The 18,572-nt window shown below is 39.0% G+C and overlaps 1 protein-coding gene across 2 annotated transcripts in view; it reads right to left on the bottom strand.

Moving 5' to 3' along the window:
• LAMA2 (laminin subunit alpha 2) overlaps positions 1-18,572 on the bottom strand; it is a 943,701-nt gene that overhangs the window by 228,741 nt on the left and 696,388 nt on the right. For both annotated transcript variants that reach the window (XM_056566521.1, XM_056566522.1), the window contains 3 exons: positions 17,213-17,337; positions 5,850-5,936; positions 1,830-2,023 (listed from right to left, as the gene is read on the bottom strand). In XM_056566521.1, the coding sequence (XP_056422496.1) occupies positions 1,830-2,023; positions 5,850-5,936; positions 17,213-17,337 (406 nt within the window). The remainder of the gene's footprint in view (positions 1-1,829; positions 2,024-5,849; positions 5,937-17,212; positions 17,338-18,572) is intronic.

Raw genomic sequence — 18,572 nt, 5'->3', positions numbered from 1 at the left:
GGAGGCCATCATCTGGCTTCCTGCTGACATGGCAACCATTAGGATCCTGAGATCGTATTAAAGGGTTGCCAATGGTGGACAGGGGGAGAAGCTTCAGCAGGATCCCATCTGTGATTCACACAATATGATGTCCTGGAGGGTAGGAGATTTGCAGGTCATATGGGTATGTCCTGTTACGGCATATAACCCACTGCAAGGGCATACCTGTATGTCCCAGGGAAAGAAGTGTTTGATACATTTAGCTCATTTTTCATGATCTGTGAATCCCACACTGAAATCTGGCATAGATATCTGATATAACTTATGCCATTTTTTGTATGAACTTTAGCAAATCCCCTGGGTGACAGGATGGTTTACTCCCTTCCACTAAGATTAGCTCACTTCTGTGTGAGCAGCGCAAAACGGGGCTTGCACAAAAATGTGCACATTTTATGTACGTACCCAAATGATAAATTTACTAATAATGTATTTTGAATTATGTAATGTAGCTTTGCTGGGATAGAAAGAAATGGCCCATGTGCAAGTACAGTATGTGGGTCCTTTGCTGACATTTTTCTGGTAAATCTCTTTAGCTGAGAAACATTATCATGGCCCCTTTTGTATGAATTGGAATAGAGTGCAGGTAGGGTAGAGCAGGTTCCCTTATCTACAGGATACCTCTGCCACTGCACAGGCAATCTGAAAATTTTCCTTAATTTATTTGAATTTTGTTGAACAAAATATGCACAGGCCTATCTACATTTGAACATTTTCCTTATTTTTAGAAATTTAGCTTTCTAACCAGCATTTGTATATTGTTTAACCCAAAGTACCTTTGCTTTATGATAATAGGAGAACTGTGAATCTGCTTTTATCATTTTACGGCAAAGGAGCAAAATTTTACTGACATTCCACAATTCTAAAGTGACAGAACTTCTTACAACCAATTTAGACCTGTTGAGTTGGATAATTCTATGCATAAAATATTCAGCAAATATTTTATTATTTAGTTGCCAATGTCTTAGTAACACATCAAACACATGCATGATCACACAGCAAACCTCACTGGTACTTTACCCTCATTCTAGGTAATGACGCCATAGGCTGCCTCGTAGGAATCCTGTACAATGCCAAGCTCAACAGGGGGCACTTCATTATTGACTTTAAAATGCTTAAACAGTCACACTGCTATTTTTATGGCAAAGGCAAGACAATACTGGATGGCTGTGTTTATTATGTAATAGACCCAATACTGTAGCTACCCTGCCAGAAATTCATTATTCTTCAATAAAGTGTGGCATTTTTAACAAGACATGCACACTACTCATTCCTATACACCATGTGCTATGTATACACATGGCGTGCTAATGGATATAGAATCACTACTGAGCTGAAACAGGTTTCCTATCCTTTGATAAATGGTGATAGTACTGTATTTTCTTCAAAATAAAGTCAAACCACCTTTTTTTTTTAGCACTTGAAAATAAAGGATGATGGTTTTAGTATATTTGGCTTTTAGCCTGAATTTTTTTCTATGTAATTGTGCCAGAAATCTAGCCCAACAGCATTAGAAGTATGTCCCAGTCTATAGAAAGCAGCATAACCATTCATTTATATGGGTACCAGTAAAACTGTGAACAGGTAGTACTGGGTTTTACTGCATTTTTATTGAACATTTTAATGCCATTTGTTCTTTTACCTCGGCACAATGTATAAGCTGCTTGTCTACTTTGGCCATTACGGGTATGTTCATACACAGAAAATGTTTTTTTGTTTTAAATGGTAAGTTTAAAACAACAATTATATTACAGTTATCATCAAACACTTGTAAAACATATTAGTATACGTACATGCACACACTGGACCCTCTCGAACATGCCGGTCAGTGCAGCCACCACACTTCAGGCCTGTAGCTTCAGGTTTACACGTGCATTGGCCAGTGCTTGGATGACAGATCATGGACAATGATCCGTAAGGGTTACACTTACATTCCTGACAGGAGCCCCCTGGGATACTTGGATTACCAGTATAACCAGATGCACACCTGAAAATAAAGCGTCATTTAGTCTATGATATATTAAAGCTTTTTTATTGGTGATTAGGCCCAGATAATGAAATGTGTTCTTTTTTCTAATCTGTTTCTATTTTCTGATTGTATTTTTTTAATTACATTTTTTTGTACATTCATATGCGGAGAGCCATCTTACCTAAGCTGTTTTTAACATAATTTAGAGATATGCTTTACAGCACACCCATTGGACATAAGCAGCAATAGATTAGAGCTGTCCCATTGACATAAATGGGAAAGGCTTTGGTGCATAATCTGTGACCTTTTGCCAAGGCTTTTTACAAGGAAGGGGAGGCTGATCACCTACTATTTCTCTATCTACTGGTGTCATCTTTCACATAATGCTCTACTGATCGCTTTCAAGCAGCCTCCCCCTTATCATCACAGACAGAACAGGAAGTCTCAGCTTAGTTTTGGACTTAGTGGTGAGACTAAAAACTGCAAGATGTCAGGATTATTTGAAAAATAGAGATCATGAAATAGAAAATCAGTTAAAACATCATCAAAATTCTTTACATTTTTTTCACATAAACACTTGATTTAAACAATAGGTCATTTTGTAATGACACATTGCCCTAATACAGTTAAAGGGGAAAAACAATCAGATATTTTTTTTTTTTTTAAAGCATTAGCAGAAATACATAGGTTTCTACCCTATACCACCATGTAAACCATAGGCACAAATATTAGCTATATAACATCTGACAACATCTGTAAAGTAACAATAATTTTGGCTTTAATCTGGTATGATGTTTATTATAACTTTATAGTAAGTACTGAAATTATACTTTGGTTCCTAAATCCACAGTTCTATAACCTAGGATTAATAGAGAATATTTTTTGAACTGTACAAAACTCCATAAACATTGTCACATATGCAGGGTCATAGGCGTTAGGAAGAACAATTTATTTTCCAGTTTCATGTAGGTTGGCTTGCATGCTTACTGTATAATAAAAAGAATGGATAATTAAACAATATATTATTTTCACAATATACAGATACATTTTTTATTTATTTATGTGTCAGTTTGGTGTGTTGCACTAGATGACAATATTTTTAAGGGACTGTTTTCTGTTAAAGGAGATATGTCATAGTGAAAAACGTATCCCCCTATTTGCAGGATAGGGGATACGTTTTAGATTGCTTGGGGTCCAACCACTGAGACCCTCGTGATCTCCTGCAGATAGGGATACATTTTTTTTTCTAACTATGAGACTTCTCAGTTAATGATGGGTGCTGACAAGGAGACTAACACATTTCTCCAAAGTCCTTGATTCACTGCATTCAATAGTTATTGCTGGAGGCTCTGTTCACAGGCCATATTCACAGTGTGTTTTTTAGTCATATTTGTAGGCGTAAACAATACAACAGTCTTTCTAAATGTTAAAATAACAAGCATGAAAATAATAAGCATGTTCATTATCTGTAGCTGTAAATGAGATATAAAGGTGGTAAAACATAATCTGACCATGAAACTGCCATAAAAATGTAAAAGAAACAGTAATAATTTCTACAACTTTACATGTTTAGAAAAATGGCTGTATTTTTTACACCTACAAATGTGCCTGAAAAAACACAGTGTGAACTGTAGGATGTGTATGAAGAAATGTTAAATGGTAAAAGTATCAATCAAAGAGCATAAGGAAATCAAAGGACAATCAGCGTTATACTTAACCCCTTAATGACCAAGGACGTATATTTACGTCCTTGGTCGGCTCCCACGATATAATGCGGGGTCACGGGGCTAATAGCCGAGACCCGGAGCTAATAGCGCGCGGCAGTGATCGCGGTGCCGTGCGCTATTAACCCTTTAGACGCGGCGTTCAAAGTTAAACACCGAATCTAAACCGAAATTGAAAGTTGACCGGCTGCTCAGTGGGGCTGATCTGGACCACCGCAGTGAAAATGCGGTGTCCTGATCAGCTGGGACACGAGCGGAGGTCCTCTTACCTGCCTCTGGCGGATCCCTTCGGCGATTGATTGCTCCAAGCCTGAGATGCAAGCTTGAGCAATCGACCGCCGATAACCCTGATCAATGCAAAGCTAAGGCTTTGCAGTGAACATGGTATAAGATCAGTGTGTGCAGTGTTATAAGTCCCTATGGGAGCTATAACACTTCAAAAAAAAGTGTAAAAAAAAGTTAATAAATGTCATTTAACCCTTTCCCTAATAAAAGTTTGAATCACCCCCCTTTTCCCATAAAAAAAACCATGTAAATAAAAATAAATATAAACATGTGTGGTATCGCCGCGTACGTAAATGTCTGAACTATAAAAATATATAATTAATTAAACCGCACGGTCAATGGAGTGCGTGCCATAAATTCCAAAGTCCAAAATAACGTATTTTTGGTCACTTTTTATATCATGAAAAAAGTGAATAAAAAGCGATCAAAAAGTCCTATCAATATTAAAATGGTACCGCAAAAAACTTCAGATCACAGCGCAAAAAATGAGCCCTCATACCGCCCCATAAGGAGTAAAATATAAAAGTTATAGTGGTCAGAAGATGATAATTTTAAACTTATACATTTTTCTGCATGTAGTTATGATTTTTTAGTACAACAAAATCAAACCTATATAAGTAGGGTATCATTTTAATTGTACGGACCTACAGAATAAAGATCAGGTGTCATTTTTACTGAAAAATTTACTGCGTAGAAACGGGAGCCCTCAAAAGTTACAAAATGGCGTTTTTTCTTCAATTTTGTCGCACAATGATTTTTTTCCCGTTTCGCCGTAGATTTTTGGGTAAAATGACTGATGTCACTGCAAAGTTGAATTGGTGGCGCAAAAAATAAGCCATCATATGGATTTTTAGGTGCAAAATTGAAAGGGTTATGATTTGTAAAAGGTGAGGAGGAAAAAACGAAAGTGCAAAAATGGAAAAACCCGTGGTCCTTAAGGGGTTAAAGGGGTATTCCAGGAAAAACTTTTTTTTTACTTTTTTTTTTTTTAATAACTGGTTCCAGCAAGTTAAACAGATTTGTAAATGACTTCTATTAAAAAAATCATAATCCTTCCAGTAGTTATCAGCTGCTGAAGTTGAGCTGCTCTTTTCTCTCTGACAACAGTGCTCTCTGCTGACACCTCTGCTTACACCTTTACTCAGGAACTGTCCAGAGTATGAGCAAATCCCCATAGCAAACCTCTAATGCTTCAGACAGTTCCTGAGACAAGCAGAGGTGTCTGTTTAACTTTCTGGAACCAGTTGATATATAAAAAAAGTTTTTTACTGGATAACCCCTTTAAAGGCGTATCCTTAGCTTAGGTGTTCATGGTATACCCAAAGGATAAGGGCAAGATGTGCCATTGACACCTAAAAGATGAGCATACAATCACCTTGTGCTCAAGAGAGAAGCGCAAATATATGGCCACCTCTCTATTTATTCTCCACCTGGGAGCATAGTGGAGGACCCCTATCCTGGAGATGGGCATGTGACAGGTGATAGGAACCCATATCTTTTAGACATGTCTGACATATCCTATGGATGGGACATTACTGTCATAGGAGAGATTACCCCTTAAAATTATGTCTTACAGAGGATAATTTGAAAATATAATAGTTTTATATCTTGGAACCAAAGATTTAATATAACCTGAATAAGAATGGTTGTACTGTGAGTTTAATGGTGTGCAACACAATATCTCTGCCATGGATTTTTGCAGAAAGTCTTTACATAAACATGTATAATACATATTTAAACAAGAAAACTTCAAGAGGGTTAAATATGTAGTGCTTTGTATTGAGCCATACTTCACATCTCCACTTATTATTGTCTTTAATTGTTTCCTTGTTTACCTTTCACAGTACTGGCCTTCATATCCCCGAGGACAAGCTGTACATCTGTAATCATTAGTTCCTTGTATGATGCATGTTGGGCTGAAACTGGAAAACAAGTTACAGCATTTATTGATGACATGTGAAATAGAGCAGAGCACAATATAATGCATTATTACAGGAGATACCTTATTAGGTGCACATGCACAGGAAACAAGATGACATCCTGAAATCTATCAAGTCCCTCAAAGCAGGGCGGAAATAGCTTCTATTTTTACCATTATTGTAAATATGCAGAGTGATATAAGATCTTTAAAATGTATTTCAACAATCAGGTCCCTAATAGGTACACTAGCAATAATTGCAAAAGCAATGGTGTTATTTCCCAATTTAGTATTTTTCTATTTACTAAATACTAAATACAAATACTAAACATAGAGATTTCTCAACTCATAAAAAAGATTAATAAAATAAAAGTAAATAATAATAATTATATCGACCAATAATTTATTCTCTTAACCCGCTCCTTACCTTTTATGTTGTTTCATTATATGTTTTATGATTGGAAGAATTGTTAAGCCTAACCCCTAGGACAAGCCCCACCCCTTTAGTTGTTCAGCGGCAAAATATAAAAGAGATCAGCAGAAAATTAACCCATGTTCTCTGTAGAGTTTCTACAGGACAATTTGGTTCAAGGATATTTTGCAGACTGACAAATTGTGTGTGCAAGTCTATCGTCTATTCCTTTTTATCATGTATTTCTGGGTTATGCACCCCATTAATTGATGAACCGTTGTCACGTCTGGGCAGGGAATGAGTGCACACTATTCTCACCCACTCCCCTGCTTACTTACGTACCTGCCCTAGACGACAGGTCCATAACCACAGTGACAGTCCCTTCCTAAATTAGTGAGAGACAGTCAAAAAGTTAAAACAATAAGCTACAAAACTGACAAAAGGTCGGGAAACGCTAGAGGTACACGACTAAAAGAAAACAAACCTAAACACACACACACAAAAATACATAGTCAGAGGGCCGAGTCTAAACCTGGAGAGCACGAAGTATCAAAGGGAATCAAAAACCAAGCCACAAGTCACAAAACCAGAATAAACAGAATGAGCACAGATATAGCAAGGTAAGTTACTAAGAACTATCACAAGCAGAGAATGACTGAAAAGGGCCTCCTATATATGCCTGAGCTGCAACCAGGAGGACTCTAATTGGCTCAGCAAGCTTAACCACACCCAGGAGCACAGAGGCGTCATCCCAGCAACCAAAACAAACAGGGCTAGAAATCATTAACCCTATGGGTTCTGGCGGAACCAGTCATCACAACCGTAATTCATAAATTCTAATTTCTATATTACATAAGCACAGTGGGCTCTATTACACTTTTTTAAGCCATTCAATGCTTTAGCATTGACTTATAGGGTTTGTACAGTTTAATTAAAACATGACTTTCTTCCAGTAAATTTCCATCCATAAACAGTAGCATTGCAGCTGTGTCCCAGATGCTTAAATGAACATGAGCTCCAATGTCAAAAACAACCTTTAGGGTACGTTCACACATGCGTATTTTTGCTGCAGATCTGCTGAAGATTTTACTGCCCATTGACTTCAATGGGCAATTAAATCTGCTGAAGCAAACCTGCAGCAGAAAATACGCACGTGTGAATGCACCCTTAGGCATGTGTGTAGAGTTGAGGGAACCAAATGTGGCAAACTCGAATGTTGCCTGAACTCGAAGAAAAGTTTGGTTTGGCGCAAAGGCAATCTTTGGTTGATTTTATATGGCAGGATCTGGTCTGGCTGAAGTGAACAAGACGTAAAGTCAAGTCCTTCGGCGCACATGGCCACACAGCACAACCAACTACAGTCTCAATAGAATGGATCACTTAAGTGCATTAAATGCTATTTAACATATTCACATTTATTGGGGCATACTCATTTTAATGCTCAAGGTTATTGATTTGATTAATATATATATGTTGTATTAACACTAAATCAGATGCGATCTTGATTTTCCGGAAAAAAGTATGTAAGGGTTCATCTGCTGGATTTTACCAATGCATTTACCCATCCCCTTTCTGTGCTTTATATACTGAGGGATACCACTTCCCATTTAGGTGTCATTAAATGGTCTGCATTCCCGAAACACGTCAACCATGTTACTCTTCTATTACTTGGATTTTATTCTTGTATATTGTGTCCTGTTTTAATTCCTGCAATAAAATATACCGGCAATTTAAGTAGTTTTTCAGTTGCAGAGAATGTAGGCTGTGCACCCCACCTAGAGGAAGCTGACTTTGTCTTTCTTTCATTTAAATGCATCACCCACCTTAAAGGACAAGTCTCACAGTAAATAATTGTTCAGCTTTTAGTGCAGAAGGTAAAGTTATATAGGTTTGTAAATCACTTCCATTACCAATGCTGCTTAGAAACAAGCTTTTTCTGCATTCTTCACTGCATTCTCTGACAGGAAATTCAGCTGTTCCAGGTTTTCATGACTTTCAACCCCCTATTCAGGCTGTTATCAGCAGCATCCCGGGGCCGTGACGTGACAATTACCCAGAAAACCCCTGTGCTGCAGAGAGCTCCCTGTACTCGGCCTTAGCCCCTCCCATCTGATGAATACTCACACTGTCCTCCCTCTGTTCTGCAGTGATTGGCTGAGCAGCACTGCCTATATGCCGGCTGATTCAGATCATAGCAGAGTCAGCAATCAGGCTGATTCTCTCCCCTCTCTTTGCTAATGTTTTTACACTGAGAACGGAGGAGAGGGGGGAGGGGAGGGAGCTGTCACACTGAGCACTGGGGAGAGAGGAGTGCAGGGCAGAGAAGGGGGGGAGGTGATTGTGCCACTGTAAAGCAGGAGGGGGAGGGAGTGATTTTACAGTGTAAAACTGCAGCTTCAACTCCAGGGTCCCTCTCTCTGAGCACTGAGATTACATTTTGTTTCCTCGTGGCCACCCTGCTGTATAGGGCTATGATTGGAGCTCAGTGTTATGTGGTCACCCTGCTGTATAGGGCTATGATTGGAGCTCAGTGTTATGTGGGAGTGACTAACATAAGTTAGGGGTGGTAACAAGCTCTCTGCTCAGGCAGCTGAGAGCAGGAAATGTGAGCAGTGCATGCAGGGAAATGTAGTCTTTGAGATTACAGGGATAGCCACCATAACCAGGAAGTAACTGGAATTTATGAGCTGAATAGCCGGTGAATGGGGGGCGGAGAAAAAATCACAAACATGTCAGAGAGGTGGTAGGTGAATATACTATGGAATGGCTAGGTTTTTTTTTTTTCTTTGCTGCATGGGATATCTTCTTTAAATTTGGTTGAACGTGTGTGTAGCAGGAGGGGAGAGTTATGATAGAGCTTGCTTGTACATGTTGTTGCTCTATACTGGTAATGGGGGCTGTATTTACAAAAAAATTACACATTTCACTTGTTGATGACAACAATTTTTTTATGTTTAATTTTACTATGTGATAGTAGATAATAAAAGATGTAAAACATGTAATTGTTCTTTTTTATGCTGATATTTTGTCTAGCATTAAAGAACACACTGGAAGCTCAGCCTATTGTTATGTATATTACCAGAGTTTGTAGGTACATTCATACTATCTATCTGCATTAAAAAGTATGGCCTTCTACTTTTGTATTTGTCGCTGATGTACGGATCTATTTTTCCTACTCCAAACATCTATTTACAAAAATAGCCTTGATATACAAGAGGTTTTAAAGAAAAACTCAAAGGATTATCTATACAAATCTGTCTCTGTACTGGTTAATTTAATCTCAGGTTTCATGTAAGAAAGTATAAACATTTATTTGTGTATCATACCATCTATAAGTATACTGTATATTGTATGAAATAGAAATAAGAATGATGATATAGTATGTATTCATTTGAACAAGTATTCCCGTATTATCCCTTATTAAACAAAGCTATGTAAATACCTCAATACCTTTGATATCAACAATTGTTTGGAGGTCTCCCCAAATTTTCTTTATATATATATATATATATATATATATATATATATATACAGTGGTCCCTCAACATATGATGGTAATCCGTTCCAAATGAACCATCGTTTGTTGAAACCATCGTATGTTGAGGGATCCTTACAATGTAAAGTATAGGAATTTATACTCACCTGTCCCCGCCGCTCCGGACCCGTCACCGCTCATCACCGCTGCCCTGGATGTCGCCCGCCATCGCTGTCGCCGCGTTCCAGGGGTGTCCCCGACGCTCTGGACCGTCTCTGCCATCACGTCACGATGCACGCCGCTCCTATTGGATGACTGGACGGTGTGCGCAGCGAGGTGATGACGACGATGGAGAACGCCCGCGATGCAGGGGATCCCGAAGAGGACGCTCCGGAGCCCCGAGGACAGGTAAGAGACCATCACCGGAGCACACGGTGCACCGTAAACGGCTATCCGGCGGCAGCTGAAGCAGTCTGCGCTGCCGGATAGCCATTTATGCGATGGCCCGACATACAAAAGCATCATATGTTGATGTTGCCTTCAACATGCGATGGCCTCTGAGAGGCCATTGCATGTTGAAATTATCGTTTGTCAGGACCATCGTAGGTCGAGGGGTCACTGTATTTTTAGATATATATATATATTTTTTTTATCCCGCAAGGACACAGAGATTTTTCATTTTTATGTTTACATTTTTATTTTTTTCAACTCTGTTTCATAGCCATAACAATTTCACTTTTCCATCTACATGGCTATGTGAGGGCTTGTTTTTTTTGCAGGACCAACTGTACTTTAACTCATTGTGAGATTAGCTAGTGACAGGCTCACCCTCCTAATGTAACCTCCCCATTTATAAAACGTTGCTGGACTATTGTATCAATAAAACACTTTCTACCTTCTATCTTAACCCATTCCTCATAGTCTGTAAACTCTCACGAGCAGCAGCCTTACTCCTGTTTGGATGTTTAGTGGGTAATACAAAGCTGTGTATACATATGTTTTTTATTTATTTTACCATCCATTATTCTATTTATAATCTCTGGGTATACTGAATATATGCATCCTCCATTACTAATAAACTCAATGAAAGCTTTTTTTAAGCCAATATAATCCAACCATCCTCCCTCCTTTAGATTGAATTCTTCTTTCAGTTCGGTCCAGTTTTCTCTCCCCCATACATCTTCTATCCTAATACACCCCATATTATTAAATACATGTATCTTTCCTAGCTCACTTACTTCAGGGATATTCAAATTATCCAACAATGGTGCCTTATCCATTACTCCCTTTATATCCATCTCTTTCCTAAATACCTTCCATGTTTTAACCAAACTTTTAACCATCAAAATCTTCCTCCATTTACCTTCTTCTATCTTCACTGATTCTAACAAATGGAATAAATCCTTAAATATCACGCCACTATTAGATAACAAAATGTCAAATAAATCATATGGCATCAAGATTGACTTGATCAATATTTCCTTGATGAATTTTAGGGTGTTTAGCTGATATTTTCCTATATCGCTTGATATATTTATCCCCAGGTATTTAAATTTCTCTCCTTTATTTATTACCCTTAGTCCATCTGTCCTCCCTATATTTTCATTTCCAAGTGACATAATAACCGATTTCGACCAATTTACTGCCAGTCCAGAGAATCTACCCTAACTAGCCTACCCTAACCCTGCCTGGTCCCTCTCATCAGCCCAAATCCTTTAGCGCTCATGCCATCTTTATTTATCTTCCCAGTGGTTTTAGAATACATCAACATAATCATTTTAATTAAATCTACTCCCACACCATACTTTCCCAATACACCCCAGAGGTATTGAATTTTTACCTTTTTTGATCCCTTTAGAGGCCTTTTAAGTAATTAATTAATTGCTCACATAAATCAATGTAATGCTACTGCAGTTACATGACGGACACCAGGGTAATCCTGACAACAGGAAAGGCTCCATTATTAGGTCCTTACAGACAGCTCACCAGGACACAAGATGAAAACGGCAGCTCCCTTGATATTATTCTGACCCTTCTCCCTCACCTCTGGTCTCTGCTGCTCGCACAGCACCCGCGCTCCGGTAAAGAACCAAGGAAAGGTGGCAGCCAGTTAACATTCTCATTGGCCAATGCTCTCGTCCTAAGTACACAACATAAATCACATGGAATAGAACATGGGCAAAGTTGTCCATGTTAAGAGTGGCACGAGTTTGAGCTTTCATCCTGGCTGTCGGGCTGCACATACACAGATCACGGAGCTGACATTTTAGGTGCCAGGGTGAACTGCTTAGTCACCATGGTGACCTGGAATTTGTCGAGCCATGATCTAAAGTGTTAATTCTGGACATTGGTGATCACGCTGATGTCCGACTATAGTGATGTGTCCCGGCTGCTGATAGCAGCCATTACTCACCAGCTTTGCAGTGAGCTCCGCTCCTGAGCTCGCACTAAGGTCCCCTAAAGAGGCTTGGGTCATCAAGGGGTTTTATTTAAACTATGTGCCAAGATTGCATAATAAAACAAAAAAGGCTTCTACTTACCTAATCAAAAATCTTTTTACAGTTTCTTGATACACCCTTCTGTTCAGGAGATATTATCATTTATAATTTGTCTGACATTTCAGGGAATCGGTCAGATTCTCTAAACTTAATTCATCAGATGATGGGAGGGATTATACAGTCAGCAGGTGTGAATGTTGTACATTGAGAGGAGACTATTATACATACATTCCTGACTGTATAATCCCACCATCTCCTGTTATTCACTCTCATTATCAAAATTAAGTGTATGCTGATCTGACTGATTCTCTAATTGTTTAATTGTCAGAATGGAAAGAAATTTTAAGAAACTGTAAAAAGTTGCATGATCAGGGCACCCTAAGCTATGTAATGATAATGCTATCTTATTTATTGGTGGTTGGCCACAGGTCCTTTTTAAAGTATATTGTCTGGATTGGACACTTTTGAATTTTGCAGCCTACCATACTAAGTGAAGCTGGGGCCTAAATGTTCTGCCTACCCAATGAAGTGGGCTACTGTATAGGGTGAAATCTCCGGTGAATCTGCAACAAGATCTGCAACATATTTTTTTTGCTGCATATTTTTGACAGATCTGCATAAACAAATAATCAGACACACATGGGATCAACCTAACCCCTTTACTCAATAGCCTATTTTGACCTTAATGACCAAGGCACATTTTCTAAATCTCCACTTATTTGGTAATAACTTTGGAACGCTTTCACTTATGAATTTTTCGTGATATATTGTACTTTACATTAGTGGTACATTTTATTGACATATTTAACGGATTTTGTAAAAAAAAAAAAAATTGTCAAAAAAAAGAAAAATCTGCATTTTTCTAGATTTTACATTTTCTGCTCGTATGATAAATAGTCATACCGCACCAAATTAATGATTAATTCACATCTACAATATGTCTACTTTATGTTCCCATCATTTGGTAAACATTCTTTTACTTTTTTTCAAATGCTAGAAGGTTTATAAGTTTAGCAGCAATTTTCCAGATTTTCAAGAAAATTGCAAAATGGGATTTTTCAGGGACCAGTTCATCTGTATTGACAGACCAATAGCAGCGATCGCCTGCGGGGGACCACTGAGATTGGTCCCTGGCTGGCTTCATGGGGGCTCGGCTGTGCAGCACAGCCGAGCTCAATAAACTGTCACAGTGCCTGGTGGTGCGGTGACAGTTTATTTCCATCAGGTACACGTACGTGATGATGCGGGAAGTCATCCCTAATTATCATACAAATGTGGAGAGTGAAAAAATTGGGTTTTGTTGAGAGCACTCCTGTGTGACGATGGCAGTCAAATGAAGCAGAGGTCTGAGCCAGCACTTACGCAGGACTAACTTTTATTGCAAAAAGACGTCAAACAGGTAAAACAGGACAGCGCGTTTCGGCGCTCACTGGCGCCTTCCTCAGGTTCACAATAATAGGTTTGTGTAGTCCTGGACAAGCCCGCCTGCAGGAACCCTGGCCAGGACTACACAAACCTATTATTGTGGACCTGAGGAAAGCGCCAGTGAGTGCCAAAACGCGTTGTCCTGTTTTACCTGTTTGACTTCTTTTTGCAATAAAAGTTAGTCCTGCGTAAGTGCTGGCTCAGACCTTTGCTTCATTTGACCGCCGTCGTCACACAGGAGCGCTCTCAACAAAACCCCATTTTTTCACTCTCCACATTTGCATCATTGTCCGTCTCCCTCGGGAATACGGAAAACAAGGGGTGAGAGCAGCAGACTGTCACCATCTTCACCTCTCCTTACCCCCCAGCATACCTCAGAGGCCCCACACACCTCTGTGCGCAGCATCTAAAGGTCAGTACGTCACCTTGGGTATTGGTGGCGGGTATCTTCTTCATCCTTTTTCTAAGAAATACTACACAGGGAGCGCCCGTTGTGTTTTCTTCTCCTTTTTCCTTCATACCCTAACTATCATGTGCATGTACCTGATTTTGCATAAAGGGGTTAATATGGCCTGTCCCCCTTTATATAAACTTATAATTTTTGGAAAAGTGTTCATAATGGTTTTCTAAACTAGACAACCTATTTAATGCTCCTACACTACATCTATGGTTCCTGAAACATATTCTTTATAAAGAATACAGAAAATGAAAGTACACTTTCAGAAGACCATTTGCTTGGGACTGCTAAAACTTTTTTTTTCCAAGCTACGATATGACAGTTATCTGTTGAATGTATACTGCTAAGCAGGCAGCGTGGTCTATCAAAAGATTGATAACTTACTGCGACAAATGGTTTTAATTTGATCCTAAAACATCCATTAGACTCGCTGCAAAAATGTTGTCTGTGACGGAAAGCTAGTGAATGCTGCTCATTCTTTCCTGTGTACTGGTACAGTAAGCTCTGCACATTTACTCACATCCAAATGAAATCAATAGAGTCTGAATGGGTAATAAAATTACTACTTTGCAAAAATGTAAACAAATTGATCTACATCTCTCAAACTCATTATCCAACACATTTTGAACTCCGCAAAAATAGATCCAAAGCTTATAACCATATTTGAAGTGCTGAGTGCACAGGAACAAAACACTTTTGAAACTGATAGCTTGAATATAATTTGCTTAGGGAAAAGTTTACTACGGAAAATAAATAAGATTATGTTTGTGTACTGTAAAGATTATGCCGTTCTTCTGATTAAGTGACTGCTTATGTATTCTGTGCAGTCTTTAGTTTATATGATTATGGTTTCCACATTATAGCATTTTGGAAGCAAACAAAAAAAACTGATGCTTTTTATTGCTTAAAATATATTACAGTCATAATGGCCTATTTTCAATTGGAGTCAGAATGGAGGTCTGTCATGAAATTGCATATCAATAATGTTTATTTATGCTATTAGATATATATTAAATGAGACTGTAATATTGATTTCCTAAACTAAGGATAAATAGGAATGGGACTCCTGGTGAATGAAAGAAAAAAGGGTAGGTGTAATGCCCCAACTGGTGTGGACCCATTGTGCCAACTAACGGTTTGACTTTTCGCCTGGTCTACATTGTTTATCCTGCTCCAGGATGCGAAAGGGAGATGCCAAGTCGTGTCCACAAAAGTGGTGCTGGTAAGGTGGGAGTTGGCCAAGCCGGCCATGACACCCTGGGAATAAAGCCAGGATAGGTGAGATGGATGTTGTAGGTTGAGGTAGCTTAGCAGAGCTAAATATGTGCAGAGCTCAGGACTAGCCAGGTGCCAGCAACCTATGTTAGAATACAGAGGCTTGGTTGACAGTCCAGTTCAGGCACAGGAGGTCAGAGATGTACAACAGGATCAGGCAAAGACAGAATAAAGAAAAAGGTATAGGTCAGAAACAGACCTCTTTGTTATTCAGGAACTACTCTATTGCTCAGACACCAGAGGATAGGTGAAGCAGAGTTATATGGGCCATGTCTGGCAACAATTGTAGGGAAGGGAATAAGGAGCATGCACTGGCTCTATAAGAGGAAACTTGTGCATGTGTGTGGCCCCGATGAGACAAGCCAATTGTCAAAGGATAAGATCTGGAGTTTACAGCGAGGCAAGTAAGCTGAGGGCACTGCACGGTACGGTAAACCTCTCATGTTAGTGGATTCCAACATGGCCTTCTGTAATTTATGATATGATAGAAATGATATTAAAATTTGTAAATGTTTGCCTGTATGACCAAAGATAGACCCAACACCATCAGATAGCAATTTCTTGATAAGTTTATGAGCTTATTTCAAACAGTTTTCCCAGGCATGGGAAATGGTCTGGGAATGGACATCAATAATAGAGTGAATGAACAAATATTAAAAAAATAATCCAATAGAATGGTGAACACAATCTCTAGGTAAGCCAAAGAAGCCAAGTTAGATGTTAGGCTAGCTTAATGTTACATAGGAATGCATAAGTGTGTATGACACTTCAGGCATCTGTATAGTAGTCGAAAATGTGATTTATTCATTTCTAAAGAAGGAACTGGTTGAAATCCCTTTACTATAACTCTGGTCATGCCACACTCATGTTATTTAGAAAATATATTTCTTGTCCAAATTAATTTTACGCTAATATCTGTACGACAAATTTTCTTAAAGGGGTATTCCGCCCATAGACATATTATCCCCTATCCAAAGGATAGGATATAAGATGTCTGATCACGGGGGTCCTGCCGCTGGGTCTAAATCCCTCCCATCCCCTCCCCCACCCCGCGATCTCCGTGCAATACCCAGCACAGCATTCTGAGCGGGTATGCTGCTCCAGTCCAGGAAATGCTGGCCCCCTTGCGACATCACACCCCCTCCATTTATGTCTATGGAAAGTGGTATGATGGGATAAGATGTCTATGGGTGGAATACCCCTTTAAGTATTGTCAACCAAAGGAAAATCCTGAGTTAGCTGAAATTATTGACTATTATTGACATTTTGGTCAGAAATTAACTCATACAGTAGTTATATCCAGATATAATTTTACCATATTCTCATAAATTTTAAAAGACAATTTAAAATGTTTTTCACATTATGATAATTATAATAATGTAGACATGCCAGTAGTGAGTAGATGTTGATGGTTCTGGTAGCAGAAATTATTTGTGACCAGATGACATTATCAAGGAAAGGAGCTGGTGGCCAAATATTTACCTTGCAGCATTGTTGCAAAAAGTGGCATTACAGAGAAAAGCAATATTAAATGACAATATTTCAAATGGACTACAATGTAATACACAATCAGTTTTTCAAGGTGATAGCAGTCTAAAGGTGGGTGTAAAGTGTATAACACTCTCCTATGATGTCCATGTGCTCTACTATAGTATGTAATAGAGAAAGGTGTTGTTTCCTGCAGGTGGTTTTAATATTATACTATGATCATTATTTTCTTTAGCACTTTTCTACATACTTGTTGCTGGCTATGTGGAGTGGACAGGCACAAGGATGACAGTCATCTGGGAAGCCTCTGACTATTCCATAGAACCCTGCTGCACACTGCTCACAATGGTCTCCAGTTGTGTTATGTTTACAGACCTGAAAAAATTAGAAAAATGGAAATCAATAATAATATGATTAATACAGATATATATGTTCAATCCCTTTCTTATTTTTTTTTTTTTTATTGCCCTTATGTTCAGATGTAAAAGCTTATAAATTGTAGCTGTCTGTTACCATTAGTGTGCATTTACATTGGGAAATTTTTTGCAGGAAAATCCACAGCAGATCCCATTAAAGTCAACCTATTTTGCTGCATATTTTTCACTGCCAAAATCCTGCTGCACTAAATCCGCTGCGGAATAACCGATGCACCTAAAACCCTCGACCGTACAGATGTGTCCTTTCTTAAAGCTGTATTCTCAACTTGCAAAGTTATTGCCTATAAACATCATAAGTGATAACTATCTGATATGGGAGGGTCCAACTTCTAGGGACCGGAGTTTCCCATTAAAGTGGAGTGGTGGATGATACTTCCTCTCCAATAATTCTCTATGTTACCTCTTTGAGATAGCAGTGCAGAGGTCTCAGGATTATGAAGGGCACAGAGGTTGGAACCCCTGTGATCAAATAGTTATCCCCTATTCACAACTTTCACAACTTTGTAAATTGGGAAAACGCCTTTAACTTATCTTTAAACTCAACATTGAAATGTATAGTGCGAGATTACAGCTTTTCACAGCAATATGATTTTATGACACTCTGCCCCGAGATATATGTGTTTTGTTTGGACACCATAGGATTGTTATGTGAATGAAGCCTTTTGAGTGCTCTGATAGTATGTCATGATGGTTTCATATGGAATTCAAGTCCTTAAAGGGGTATTCCAGGCCCAAACTTTTTTTTATATATCAACTGGCTCCAGAAAGTTAAACAGATTTGTAAATTACTTCTATTAAAAAATCTTAATCCTTCCAATAGTTATTAGCTTCTGAAGATGAGTTGTTTTCTGTCTAACTGCTCTCTGATGACTCACGTCCCGGGAGCTGTGTAGTTCCTATGGGGATATTCTCCCACCATGCACAGCTCCCGGGACGTGACATCATCATTGAGCAGTGTCACGATGCCGGCTGGCAGGAGGTGGATCCTCTGTGCCAGAGAGGGATTGGCGTGGACCGTGCTAGTGGACCGGTTCTAAGTCACTACTGGTGTTCACCAGAGCCCGCTGCAAAGCGGAATGGACTTGCTGCGGCGGTAGTGACCAGGTCGTATCCACTAGCAACGGCTCAACCTCTCTGACTGCTGAAGATAGGCGCGGTACAAGGGAGTAGACA

Source organism: Hyla sarda, chromosome 3 (assembly GCF_029499605.1).
Source record: "Hyla sarda isolate aHylSar1 chromosome 3, aHylSar1.hap1, whole genome shotgun sequence".
Taxonomy (NCBI): Eukaryota; Metazoa; Chordata; class Amphibia; order Anura; family Hylidae; genus Hyla; species Hyla sarda.
This window is presented reverse-complemented; position numbering and strand designations above follow the sequence as displayed.